The sequence below is a fragment of the Mesocricetus auratus genome, unplaced genomic scaffold, assembly GCF_017639785.1.
Source record: "Mesocricetus auratus isolate SY011 unplaced genomic scaffold, BCM_Maur_2.0 Super-Scaffold_100694, whole genome shotgun sequence".
Lineage (NCBI taxonomy): Eukaryota > Metazoa > Chordata > Mammalia > Rodentia > Cricetidae > Mesocricetus > Mesocricetus auratus.
Window position 1 is genome coordinate 1,682,890 of NW_024429268.1, and position 13,764 is coordinate 1,696,653.

A 13,764-nucleotide genomic window follows, 5' to 3' on the forward strand; every position below is an offset into this window, starting at 1 on the left:
TAAGTCAAGTTAACTTTTAAAGTTCTTGAGAGTAAATTTAAATTTAAACTTCTTGATAAGCAATGCAATTTTCACATCTAAATCAGTGTTACGCTAAGTAGGTTTTCAAATGTGAACTTGTATGCAATGAGAAGGTTGCATTCACTTTTTCATCAAGCCATTCAATAGTAGCTATTTTACCAGTGCACAAATATCAGAGTACTATCAGAGTGACTTATCTTGCCTCATTATCACTTCCAAAGAAAGACGTGAGTGTGCCTATATATATTTATACATGTTAGAATGCACACACACTCTTTTTATTACAAAACATTCAGGTCAACTTTGAAGAAAAATGCGCCACCTTGGAAGTAATTTCTATTAAGCAGGAAATTCATTTATTGTTGTTAGTTTCTTTTTTTATTATTTATTTTTAAGTTTAAATTTAGATTAAAAGCAAGGTTGCTTCACAGGTCAGTTCCAGGTCCCTCTCCCTTTCCCTCCCCTCCTCCCGTGCCCTCCCCCCAACCCCCCTATTATCCCCTCATTTCCCCAGGGAGGGTTAGGCCCTCCATGGGGGTGTCCATAGTCTATCATTTCTTCCAGGGCAGGGCCTAGACCCCCCTCAAGAGTTCAGGGTGAGAGTGCATCTCACGTTGTTTGATGGGAGTCCAAAGTCCGTGTGTATATTCGGGATGAGTACTGATCTACTGCCCAAGGCTCAATAGATTACCTAGGCCTCCTCACTGACACCCACATTCAGGGGGTCTTGATCAGTCCCATGCTGGATTACCAGGCTGATGCCTGGGATTCAAGAGTTAACCTTTGTCAGGTCACCTGTTTCTGGGGATTAAAGCAGCCCAGTCTTAATCCCTTTGGTCATCAGTCCTCTCTCTGTCACTGGATTTCTTGAGTTCAACTCAGTGCTTAGCCATGGGAGTGTGCCTCTTCTTCCATCAGCCACTGAATGAAGTTTATGTTTCCCAGACTCTCTGGCCATGGGATTGTAGGCTGGATCTAACTACATCAAAATCTGACAACCCCACATGACTTGCATAGCTTAAAACACTAACCTGGCCATCCTAACTATCTGATTCTCTGGGACCTAATATTGAAAGCTACCATCTATTTTTATTTTTATTTACATATACTTTCAAACTCATCTAAGCATCAAGGCCAAGCAAACCAACATGTAGCATATTTTCTCTTTAATGATAACAAAGGTATGATTTTATACCATAAGTCTCATGAAGCCACTTAAATTTATGTTAACTACAAATCGTATTTGACTTAAAACATAGGTAAGTGAAAGTGATGTGTTTGCTTTATGTTAAAGCACTATAAATGCATACAATTTGCCAGTTACTTAAACATTCTTCAGGCCAGCAGAGCATTCAGGATGATGCAAAAAGACTGGGAGTAGCCCAGAGGCAGAGCAAGTGCTGAGCATGTATAAGATTCTCGGTACAATCCATAGAACCATGATATATATGTGTATGTTTATATATGCATAAGCATATACACATATATATGTTAATATATAATACAAAGTAATGATATCTTTCTTAGCCAATTAAATGACTTTGCATGCTTAAATAACAGTAATAGTTCATTAAGAAAATAAATTACGTTGACATCATGTATACCTGATATTAATTCATTTCACCAAATATTTCTTGCATATGTTTTTCAAAAAAGGGTTTCTCTGTGTATCCCTGGCCATTCAGAAACTAACTGTGTAGACCAGGCTGGTCTCAACTTCATGTGATCCACTTGCCTATGTGTCTCTAACTGCTGGGATCAAAGGTATGCACCACTACCCCCAGGCAACTTTCTTGAATATTTATATTCATGTAAATTCTAATTAACATGTAATTAATGTTCACTGACTGCCTGTCTAACCATTATCTTACTATCTGGGGATACTTGGGGAAATAATTCCAATAAACGAAGAGAGAAGAAAGAATGAAGACATGGACTTTTCCAGTACTAAAATAATTCTTAGTGAAAATTACATATGAGCTATTTGTTGTACAATAAGAAAAGTTGGCTAGGTGTACAGAAAAGGAAAAGTTTTCCATCAAGCAGAACAGCCTGAATGAACACATGCAAAGATGTATGTCATTTGTCCATTTGGAAAAACAAAATGTTTGAATTAGTGGAGCACAAATTGTAACATGGAAGTAGCTGACTGTAAGACCAGAAAAGGTGCCTTGTAGGTGGGCAGAAATTATATTTTCTTTTGTTTAAAATTTATCATATTTTGCTCTTTTTCATGTTTCAATAAAGCTTAATCAACAAAAGCAGGTTTTGAGCTGGATTTTTATCTTCATGCTATACTTAGCCAATATGTAAGTGGGTTTTATAATTTTTATTGTTTACAAATTTCATGTCTGCATTATAATGTTCTTATAATATTCAAGTATTATAATATACTTGAATTCTTTCCTTTCCAATGTCTCCCTTATTAGACCAATAATTTTCCTTCCCAACTTCATGTGTCATGTTTTTTTAAGTTGAATATATCTACTATGTGAGTATTGCCATGTGATCATACATTGGGGCATGGGTAATCTCTCAGCGACTACATCCCCAAATAAAACTGACCTTACCTGACTCCAGCAGACATTAACTGCCAATAGCTCATCTGGTAGGTGTATTATTTCACACAAACACAGAGAAAGTATATTTCAAATAAATTATAGACTTCCTAGCCAATGTAACCTTATCAACTTTCTTTAAGCAAAGATGCTATCTGATCAGATTTGCATTTTGAGGTAAATTAGCAAAACACTTTATACATACTGTAATGTAACTTGGTCATCAAGTTGATTAATAATTTATAAAATGTATTAATATGCTAGGCAATATTAAGATAGTTCATTTTAACTACACACTCTCATTTTAGCAATATATAGTAATGAAAAAATGGTTTTAGCTATTGTATAAATTTTCATCTGAAATGCTCTTTTATTTTCCTTTTGTCACTCTTTAAAAGGTGACTTATACTTCATTCCATTACCCATGCTAATGACTTTGTCTTGTGAGTGCTTCCATTACTAGATATTTACTGTCATATTTCAAAACATAATCTTCTAGAGGACAGAGATCATGATTTAGTTGTTTACAAATGCCAAGTTATATATGACAATTAGTAAATGTTCCGTGATGAAACCAGAGAAATTAAGAACACAGAACACAACTGACAGGGTTCCCTCTGTCCCATATAAGATTAAACATTGAAGTTCAACAAGACAACACAGGGTCTCTTTTGGAACTGTGTAATTTCTATGCCCAGCTAAACTAACGTCAATTGTTGTAGATTTTAGTAAACAAATACAGTTGTATATTGAACTATCTCCCAAAATTTATACATAAAAGAACCACAGAATATTGACTGATTTGATAACTATGCTGATTTCATTCATCAACTGAAATGTTTTCTTGATTAAGATGCATCCCAAATCCAAAGACTAGTGACAATGAAAAGGGGCATGTGAAAATACTGAAATGTAGACACACACCACACACACACACACACACACACACACACACACACACACACACACACACACACACCTTGTAAAGCTGGAAACCCAGTTTAGGACCATAAAATTCCCAGCCAATCAATGCCAAGAATGGTTGTCCATCACCTCAAGCTTGGGTAGACTTTTAGACAATTTGTATTTCTCTGAACTTCTAAATAAAACCATTTCTGTTTTCATCTTTATTTAAAATTTGTCCTCTTTTGAACCATATTCATACTTCACTGTTACTAACTGTAGAGTTTTCTTACAAAAAGCCCTTGTGAACACATTCATAAGTACATGGTGGTATTTTCTTGTTTTAATAGAAAGTGTCAATAGGAGTTAGCTGTGGTCCCTAGAAGAGGATGTTGTTACTGAAGAGCAGATGTAGCACTGGATCAGCATAAAAGGATGAACACATTTAGTGTGGCATTTATTCTCAACTCCTTTTTATATCTGTGTCAACTTTCCACCATTGTTTCCATAAGGTAAATTATCTAGACTTTATAAATCGCTTATTCTTTTTTGGGCACATGTGAATGATATCATAGTACAATAATTTGTACTCCAGATTCTCAACCTAACAGCTAATCTAACACATGCGAAGGCTCTGGTTAAAAACCAATTTAGAATTTGCTACAGGAAATTATCATTACACTGCATTTGTCCTCTGTAAATGGAATGCTTACATAAAGCAGCTACATATGACTTTGCTCAATGATTCAATTCAGCCTTCTCTTTGGTACTTCATGCCAAACCTCTAATGCAGAGTGAAATGGTTAGTGTCACTGCAGGATTAACGAAGAGTGAGATGATAGATGCACTCTACACGAATAAGGTCTTAAAGCCACAGCATGAATTTGATTCAGTTAACTTACAGGAAACTAACTGCAAGTGAGTTTAGAAGCTGTGAATTGGAACTTATATTATATTAGAAAGAAGTCAGTGGAGGACATGAAGGCTGCAGAAGAAGGGCCTGTAACTAAGCTTCCCCAATCCAGAGTAATTATACACGACTTTTGTTTTCATCCTGGAAGGAGCCTAATTTACTAGATGCAAAAATGATCATGGAATAACTGCAGGAAGTAAGAGGGACACACACTAGGGAAGCATGGGGCACAACATGCTCACTCAGCAGAGTGCTTACACTGCTTTTCCCGCCTTAGCTTCCGACGAAGAAAGGTCCCAGACAAGCCTTCGAGGCATGTGTAGAAGGATGAAAGAATGCATTTCTCCTTTCCACAGGGGTACTCTAGGCTACAGTCAGCCTTGCTGAGACCTGGGAGCACATAGGATTTCTACCTACTAATAGAGACAAATGGGAACGTGAGTCTCATCTACATTTCCCAGATTGCCTTTCTTGCTGTAAGACAAAGGGAATCCTATAGAGTAAAGAAGTTTAAGATAAAGCAGAGTCATCTAAGGGTTCATTCTAGTTCAGATTTCAGTATATATTTAAACAGTAGTAACTTCTGGAAAGTTAATCATAAATGTGTCACACACTGTGTCCTTCCAATGTAATTCACATTTTCAAAATGTGACATGAATGCATTTCACATTTTTAAAAAACAAGCAGCAAAGAACATGATCTGATCTCCCATGGAGGGTCTCACCCTCCCTGAGGAATGGAGTGGGGATTGGGTGGGGGGCTGGGGTGCCTGGTGGGAGGGGGTGGGGAGGAGGGGAAGGAGAGGAAGTTGGGATTGACATGTGAAGCAAGCTTGTTTCTAATTTAAATTTTAAAAAGGTGGAAAAAGAGAATGTGATTTGCATTTGGCATGTTCAGAGAGTGGATAGTTATTACCTATTAGGCTTTGAAGACTTCCTAGGATTATGAAGTTGTTATCCAAACAAAGAAAAAAATGCTCCAAGGGTATCATTAAAATTAAAAAAAAAATAACAGTTACAAGTTGTTTGGATAACAAACCAGCATGGAAGGAAAATACCAAGAGTTAGATGTCTTTGTTCTTCCAACTGCTTATTCTAACATATTGTCAACCGTCACATTATTTAAATTCAAATCCAAAAGGATTTTAAACAATTACAAAGTTAAATATTTCAGTTGTCATAGTCGGATGAAATCAAGGTGTGGGTAAGACCACAGTTCAACCAAGGGTTGCGTTGACTCCTGTTTTTTGTTGCAGCATTTCGTGGTGCAGCATTCCTTCCTAGGCAATCACTTCATCCTTACTTTGGGCTCCTGGGCCACAGCACCTCCTCTTCCTCAGCCCTGTAATCTCCCTCACCTGAGCTCTCTTAAAAGCCATAGGTGTAACCCAAGGGAAGATAATTCTCAGCTGGATAATGCATACTACATTCCTAGTGCCAAGGCTATAAGTCATATCAGCAAACTAATTACAGGAAGGAACTAGGATCTAAGAGTCAGTCTCTAATGCATTTGGGGTCCACTGCCCAAATAATTATAATGCTATTTTTCAATTTCTATCTTACATTTATTTAATGTTATGTTTCCACTTATTATATACTGCACTGATATCTATTGTTATAAATGTTAACATTTATAATGTTTGCTCCATGGAAAACTTCTCCTAAGAATATCTGGCCTCCTGTTTCATTTCAACTATTTCTCCTTCCTGTCTTGTGATTGTCAAAGCCCAGTTATGATAGAAAATCCCCTGAGGAAACTGGCTGTACATCTTACAATTGAACTTGCTACAACTATAGAACATGTTGTCATATTTAAGCTACAACTGAGAAGACTCCCTTTTTCTGTGGATGCTTAAATGACCTCATCTATAATACATATTTCAAAATGATTACTTCTAAAGAAAAACATATTGAAAATGAGATCTAACATTCGTGAGAGACAGAGAGATAAAAATTGCTTAAAAATCATTTAATATGACATTAAAAATAAATAAAGGACTGCCCTCAGAATATGAGCAAGATATTTTGAATATACACATCAAAAAGGGGGAGCAACAGTGGTGACCCACAATCCAAATTTCTCTAAAAGTCATGAAAATCATCACTAAAGCTAAATGAGATGTAATTAACATGTACTAAAACTTTAAATAATTAAAAATCTGGATTTCAGAGAAACAGGTATTCTCACAGAGCTTGTTAACATGTAAATGGTCCCCCCCCCCACACACACCACTCACATACGTGATACCATGTCCTCTATTTTATGTTCTTTACTGAGGAGGCATGAAGAAATACCTCTGACAAGGATATGAGGGCATATGAAAATGATAACTCTATCCAAGGCTAATTTGGGGAACTCATGAATTTAACTGACTATAGTATGATCAGCTTACACTCAGGAATGGCAAAGAAGAAGGTTCTCTCTCCTACAGCACATGCTAAAAGCTTGCATATGCTCTGGAGTAGAAAAACCCAGTGCACATAGGCACTGGCTATTTAGTCTCACTTTCAACAGAACAAGTGGAGCAAATCTTGTGAGGATATCATACAGGCAATCATATCTGTATGGTGTTTTGTTTTGTTTTTTTTATCAAGTTACCAAAAGCCTTGTTACAGAGGACAGAGTTCCACAACTTTCTGGATCTATACAATCTAAAACACCAAAGGAAAATCTACAAAAATCAAACAAAAATAATCACAATTCAATGTTTATCAATTTGAATATTTATTTATACAAGAGAATAAGAGTGAAAATTTAACACCTCAAAACTATGGGCTACTTATAACAAAGATTTTAATAAAATAAACAAGTCAAATGATGCTCTGCCTCCTGTGTCCCTGAATACTGTTACACACAGCACCAAGGACCATAATTTATTTTGAGGTTCTTTCTGTGTTGGCTTCTCCCAAAGATCTAACTCATGTGCTTGAAATGTTACATTCTCCCAATGAGCTAAATCTATCCCTCTTTTCACTATATATAGAACATATAGATGTGTATATATGTATATAATATGATGATCAAATAAAATTAATGTATGAATATTTAGATAATTCCCATGGCTACTTTACTACATTCTTAAGAGTTTATCTGTGAACTGAGAAGATACTATTTCATTATCTTTGCAGTTACTGCTTGCAAGAGTCTTTGCAACTAAATCCTCACAGACATGAAAGCTTTACATATTCTTTATTATAAAATATTAAGTGTTCCATTAATTTTAAGAAGCCGTCTCAAAAAAGGAATTTTGCACTTTATGGTTATAGTGACTATTTATGTTTATGGATCTGTAAGAAATGATAGGGAACAGTATAATGGGCTATTTCTTACAGAAAACTGATAGACTAATTCCCCTCCCTGTCAATTCCCAACATTTTCTTTCCTCTGTGCAATTGGCAGAATAGGAAAAACATTCCCTGGGAGGACAGGAAAATGTAATACTGGAGATTTAATGTTATGAAGCCAGTGTTCGCAGATAGAATTTGTATTATCTAGAAACTTCACAAATGTAGCAATCTTTAAAGTGGCTTTGGGCTAGCATGAATTCACAAAGAAAATAAGTGAAGATATAACTCCTTTAAAAAAATTCATCAAGTTTGACTTGAAGGAACTTCTACAGATAGAGTTTTCACGTAGTTGAGGTCCTCTACAGGTGGAAGATATAATTACAAATATAGGTAGATAAGGAGGCCCAGAAGAAAGGTAGAGTAGGCTGGCAAGGGAGAGAGAAAGGAAAGGAGAGAAGAGGATAGAAGGGAAAGTGAAATGCATTAATCTCCTCCCTTTTATCTGTTTTGATTTCTACAGTTTCAGTGCCCCACGTTCTACTATTTCCATAAATATTCAATATTAAATTTCAGAAATGAAAAAGAATGGAGGCTTAAACATCTTTAGCTATAGCATATTGTTTAACTGTTCTGTTTCATCAGTATTGCAAATCTCTTAACATGTCTAGTTTATAAGCTAAACTTTCTCATATATATATATATGTATGCATAAGAAACAGCAATATTTTTAAGATTCATCACCGCTACACCTTTAGGCACCTTTGACACTCCTATTAAAAAATCTTGGACAAGGGGTGGCCTACTCTATTGCAAGCAGAGAAAACAGACAGCAAACTTCCATTCCCCCAAATCCACATATGGAGTCCATTAGATTTAACTGTCATGCATAGTTAAGAAAATTTTAAAGATGGGAATTAAAACATGATTAAATAAAAATTCTGTGTGAAATTAAACTCACTAAAATGTAAAATATAACTGATATCGCAACCCAGCTGTAGAGGCCATTTGCCACCAAACCTGACAATCAAAGGTCTTCATGTGACCATATGGTGGAAGGCAAGAAACAAGTCCAAATAGTTTTACTCTGACTGTGTACATATCCTGGACACATGCATGCTCACACGCAAACACACACGTAAAAAATTAAAATGCAAAATCCTTAGAAATTCCAGATTTTGACTTGTAAAGAAAAATGACAAGTCAGGGAGACATGGTGAGCCAAAGGAAGCCTTTAAAATACATCTTAACCCTTCACCAAAAGCCAGAATGGTGGATCTCAGGTGTACGCCCCCTTTTTAAAATAATGTGTGGTTTTAGTCATTTTAAGGAATAAGTTTTACTAGTTTAGTGTAGTGAACTTTCTAACTCCTTCACTTTTTTTTAACGCACACTTTTTAAAATGAAAATTTTTGACAAAAGGTCTCATTCACTTCAGCTCATGACTGTCACAACCTATGTCACTAAGAATGACTTTGAACTTCTGATTTTTCTACCCCTCCATGCCTCATGCTCTGATTATAGTCACTAACAACCCCATCTAGCTGTGAGGGGCTGAGAACAGAACTCGGGAGTTAGTGTAGGCTAGGCAGTCATTTGACCTCCTCAGCACTCAGCTAACGTATCCTTGTATGTATAAATGTGTCATATATTCCTATCTTAAAAGTAGGCAAAACAACCCGGTGCTATATAAACACATGTGTGTGTGTGAGCTCATTTTTAAAGAGCATAAGCAACTTTGAAAAAAAGGTTTGCTATTTCAATGAAGTTGACCCATGGTAAAAATGTAAATTTGATACTTGACACTCACAGTAAGAACAGCCATAGACTTCTGCACGCAGCCCTATGTGGCCTTCTCCATTCCAGTCCAGGGGCACAATGCGGACATAACGGGCAACAACAGCATGCTGCAGATCATGCCGGACCACGCTATCAGAATTGACGTTTCCGGGAAAAGCCTGAAAAGAAAAATGCATTTGAAAACCTGTGAAGAACACACCAGTGACAAAGGTATTTTTTCTTCTCTGGTGATGAAATTTCATCTTCTCACGTCAGAAACAACATGGAAATGAGGCATTTTATTTCTTTTATTTTAAAATTCACCGTTTTAGTTCTTTGGGGAGATAACCTAGTACGTAAAACACTTGCCTTGCAAGCTCGGGATTGAAGATTGGATAATTGATCTTATACAAAGTTAGCAGACATGGGACCCTTGAAGAATCCTAACACTCTAGAGAGATGGGATTCCCCAGAGCCAGTTAGCTAGGTAGACGAGGAGAAGTAATCTCCTGGTCCTGTGACAACCTACCACAGGAAATAAAGCAATGGACTAAGAGCCCGAGAATCAACATTGGGCTTCAACACACATGCACACACACGTTACCTCACATATACAGATATACACATGTACCACACACTTTCAGGGAAGTGAGAAATACTATTTTAAGTTAGAAATAAGCTAAAGTAACAAGATATCCTTTTATACACAAAAATAACTCCTCAACGAGCTACCATAGGCTCTATTGTCATTTCACATGGCAGTGTCACGGGCAGGTGATGCAGGTCCATCTTTGCCGACAGCCTACATCTGGGGATGCCAGAACCTCCTGAAGGCAGCCCTTGGATGGTTTGTATATTCAACCTATCCTTCTGTTTCTTTGTTAGTAAGTGGGAAGACATTGGCTAACACAAAGAAATCTCTAAGTATGGAGCATGAAGGTCTATAGATACTGCGTTTGGGTGTTAACCATCAAACACAAACTGCTGCAAAATTTGAGAAGTTTAAGGTATATGGCTCACCAAATATAGCATTTCCTAAAGGTGCTTTCATGAATTATGAAGAAATAGTAACCAATATAACGTTTTTTTTTCTTTCAGGATTCCTACAGTATAACACTCGGTACTACTTTTCTTTTTTTCTTCTGTGGGTAAAATAGACAAAACTTTACTGTCAAGAACCTCCTAGGAGACTGCTACACAGATATTCATCCACACTACTGTAACATTTAAAACACTTCATAGACTCATTTATATTGGTACACAAGTTTTCATATACATATTTGCTTTACATACATCTACTGTGCTGGTTAATTTTTTTTGTCAACTTGACACAAGTTGGAATCGCCTGGGAAGAGGGAACCTCACACTGAAAAGATGCTTCCATCAGAATGGGCATTGAGAATGTATATGGAGGCATTTTCCTGATCACTAATTGATTGAAGAGAGCCCTCCTGTGGGCAGTGCCACTCCTGGGTAGATGGGCCTGAGCTGTGTAAGAAAGGTAGCTCGCCTGGCGATGGTGGTGCACGCCTTTAATCCCAGCACTCGGGAGGCAGAGGCAGGCGGATCTCTGTGAGTTCGAGGCCGGGCTGGAACGACAGCCTCCAAAACAATACAGAGAAACCCTGTCTAGTAAAACCAAACCAAACCAAACAAAACAAAAACAACAACAAAAGAAAGGTAGCTCAGCAAGCCATGGAGAGCTAACCTGTTAGCAGTGCTCCTCTGTGATCTCTGGAGAGCTAACCAGTTAGCAGTGCTCCTCTGTGATCTCTGGAGAGCTAACCTGTTAGCAGTGCTCCTCTGTGATCTCTGGAGAGCTAACCAGTTAGCAGTGCTCCTCTGTGATCTCTGGAGAGCTAACCAGTTAGCAGTGCTCCTCTGTGATCTCTGGAGAGCTCCCACCTCAAGGATTCCGCTTTGACCTCCTGTTGGCTTCCCTCCACGATGAACCCTCAAGTTTAAATAAACCATGTCTTCTTTATGTTGTTCTTGATCATAGTGTTCACCACAGCAACAGCAAAGCAAAGTAGGCTAGCTTCCCAGAGATTCTGTTTCTCTGATTTGACTACCTAAAAGTATATTGTATCTTCCAGATAACTTTAAAAAAGCAATGATTTATTAATCAAGATATTTTAATCCTAAATCAAAATTATGGTTTTAGACTAAGTGCATTAGCAAATGTCTCCTCTGTTTCTTTTTTTTTATTTAAATTACCAACAACCTTGCTTCAGCTGCAATCCCCTCTCTCTCTCCTTCCCTCCTCCCCTATCCCTCCCCTGTCCCTCAACCAATCCCCACTCCATTCTCCAGGGAGGGTGAGGCCCTCCATGGGGATATCCAGAGTCTGTTATTTCATTCAGATAAGGATCTAGGCCATTTCCCAAGAGTCTAGGCCAGGGATTAGTACTGATGTACCACCCAAGACCCCATATATTGGCCAGGCCTCCTCACTAACAGCTACATTCAGGGATTCTGGATCAGTTCCATGCCAGCCTCCCAGCCATAAATCAGGGGTCCAAGAGCTCATCCATATTCAGGTCAGCAGTTTATGTGGGTTTCACCAGCCTGGTCTTGACCCCTGCTCATCATTCCTCCTTCTCTGTTACTGGGTTCCAGGAGTTCAGTTCAATGTTTACTGTGGGTATCTTATTCTGCTTCCATCAGTCACTGGCTGAAGGTTCTAGCTCAAGGTTCTAGGGTGGCATATAAGGTAGTCGTTAATCTCATTATCAGAGGAGGGCATTTAAGGTAGACTCTCCCCCATATTGCTTTGTTTGCCAATCAGTGTTATCCTTGTAGATCTCTGGTAATCTCACCAGTGCCAGATCTCTCCTCAAACCTACAATGGCTCCTCTATTATGGTATCTCTCATCCTGTTCTCTGTTCTTCCCCTGACTCATCCTTCCTGCTCCCCCATGTCCTCCTCTCTCCTCCTCCTCTCCCTCTCTCTTTTTCCAGGCTCCCTCTCCCCTCCCCTCATGCTCCCAGTCTGCTCAGGAGATCGTGGCTCATTCCCCTTCTCTGGGGTAGTATGCATATGTCCCTCCCTCGGGAAGCTGTGTGCTTGGATCGAAGAGGACGACCTTCCGACCTTCCCCTAATAGAGGAGGACCAGTCTTTGGTCAAGGGTACAAGAGTAGCTGTGCTCCTCTGCTAGAAGCTCCAAAGAAGGTCTCAAGGTCCTCCGCACTTCTTTTCACATCCAAACATGCTTTGAGATTTAAGACATTATCCTGAACTGAAGTTTTATTTTTCTTTTTTCTAATTGTTGAAAAGAGATCATTTTTTCATATGATATATCCAGATTACGGTTTCTCTTCCAGCAACTACCTTTAGAGTCTCACACAGCAAAATCAACATGCTATCTTTCTCTCTTCCATTAAAAATAACCAAACAGGTATCTAAATAAATAATTAAATAAAATAAAAATAATAAAATATAAACAAATCAGAGTAGGACAAAACAATGCAACAGAAAATAATGAGACAAAGAAAAAGCACCAGAGACACCCATATTTTGGACGAACAGTAATCTGAAACTTTCGTAATCACAAGGAGAGTTAAGCAGGCCTTGGTATCCATATTGTAAATCATCTATAATGGTATATATATATATATATATCTCAATATAGTGGTATTTTAAAAATAAATAAACAGAGAAGTACTGCCTAGAATTTAGCAAAATAACCCAATATTTATAGAATGTAATTATTTAAAGATTATCTTGTACACTCCACAATGCTTGTGCTCTTCAGAAAAACAACTTTTCTAAGTATTCTACTGTTTCCAGTTAACATTTGGGCTCACAGAGATGAAGTGTGATAACTGGATGTTTAGCACCCATATAAGGGAAATCAGGGCAAAGTCACAAGCTCATCTGTCTATTTGTTTTATTTGAAAATTACATTATATGACAGAAACAAGTTCATTTTCTACTTTGGCATAGTATCCTTTTTGATATTATACATTTGAGTACACAATTGAATGTCTTACTGAGAGTTTCTGTTTCCTCACTTTCATTATAGAACTAGTGTCTGCCTTAGCCACCACATGGTCCATTTTGCTTGTGTGTTTTGCTTTTCATTTTTGTTTCCACAAAGTTTTGCCATGATCAATATTTTCTTTATTGATTAATTTTTTAGCAAACATGCTTCTATTGTGGCCATTGGAATCAATATCACCTCCATGGTTTTGATATAAGCAATTTATATCTGAGTGGAATTGTTGACTAAAGTGTAGACTGCCCATCAGAACTCCTACTACTTCTTTATTAAACTTAGAGAGTATTCCTGCCACATAATTTC

At 37.5% G+C, this 13,764-nt stretch overlaps 1 protein-coding gene across 1 annotated transcript in view; it reads right to left on the minus strand.

Moving 5' to 3' along the window:
- The window catches only part of Cntnap2 (contactin associated protein 2), a 2,029,549-nt gene that overhangs the window by 1,268,275 nt on the left and 747,510 nt on the right, over window positions 1-13,764 (minus strand). Inside the window, exon 4 of the mRNA XM_040740424.1 lies at window positions 9,490-9,637. Coding sequence (XP_040596358.1) covers window positions 9,490-9,637 — 148 coding nt within the window. The remainder of the gene's footprint in view (window positions 1-9,489; window positions 9,638-13,764) is intronic.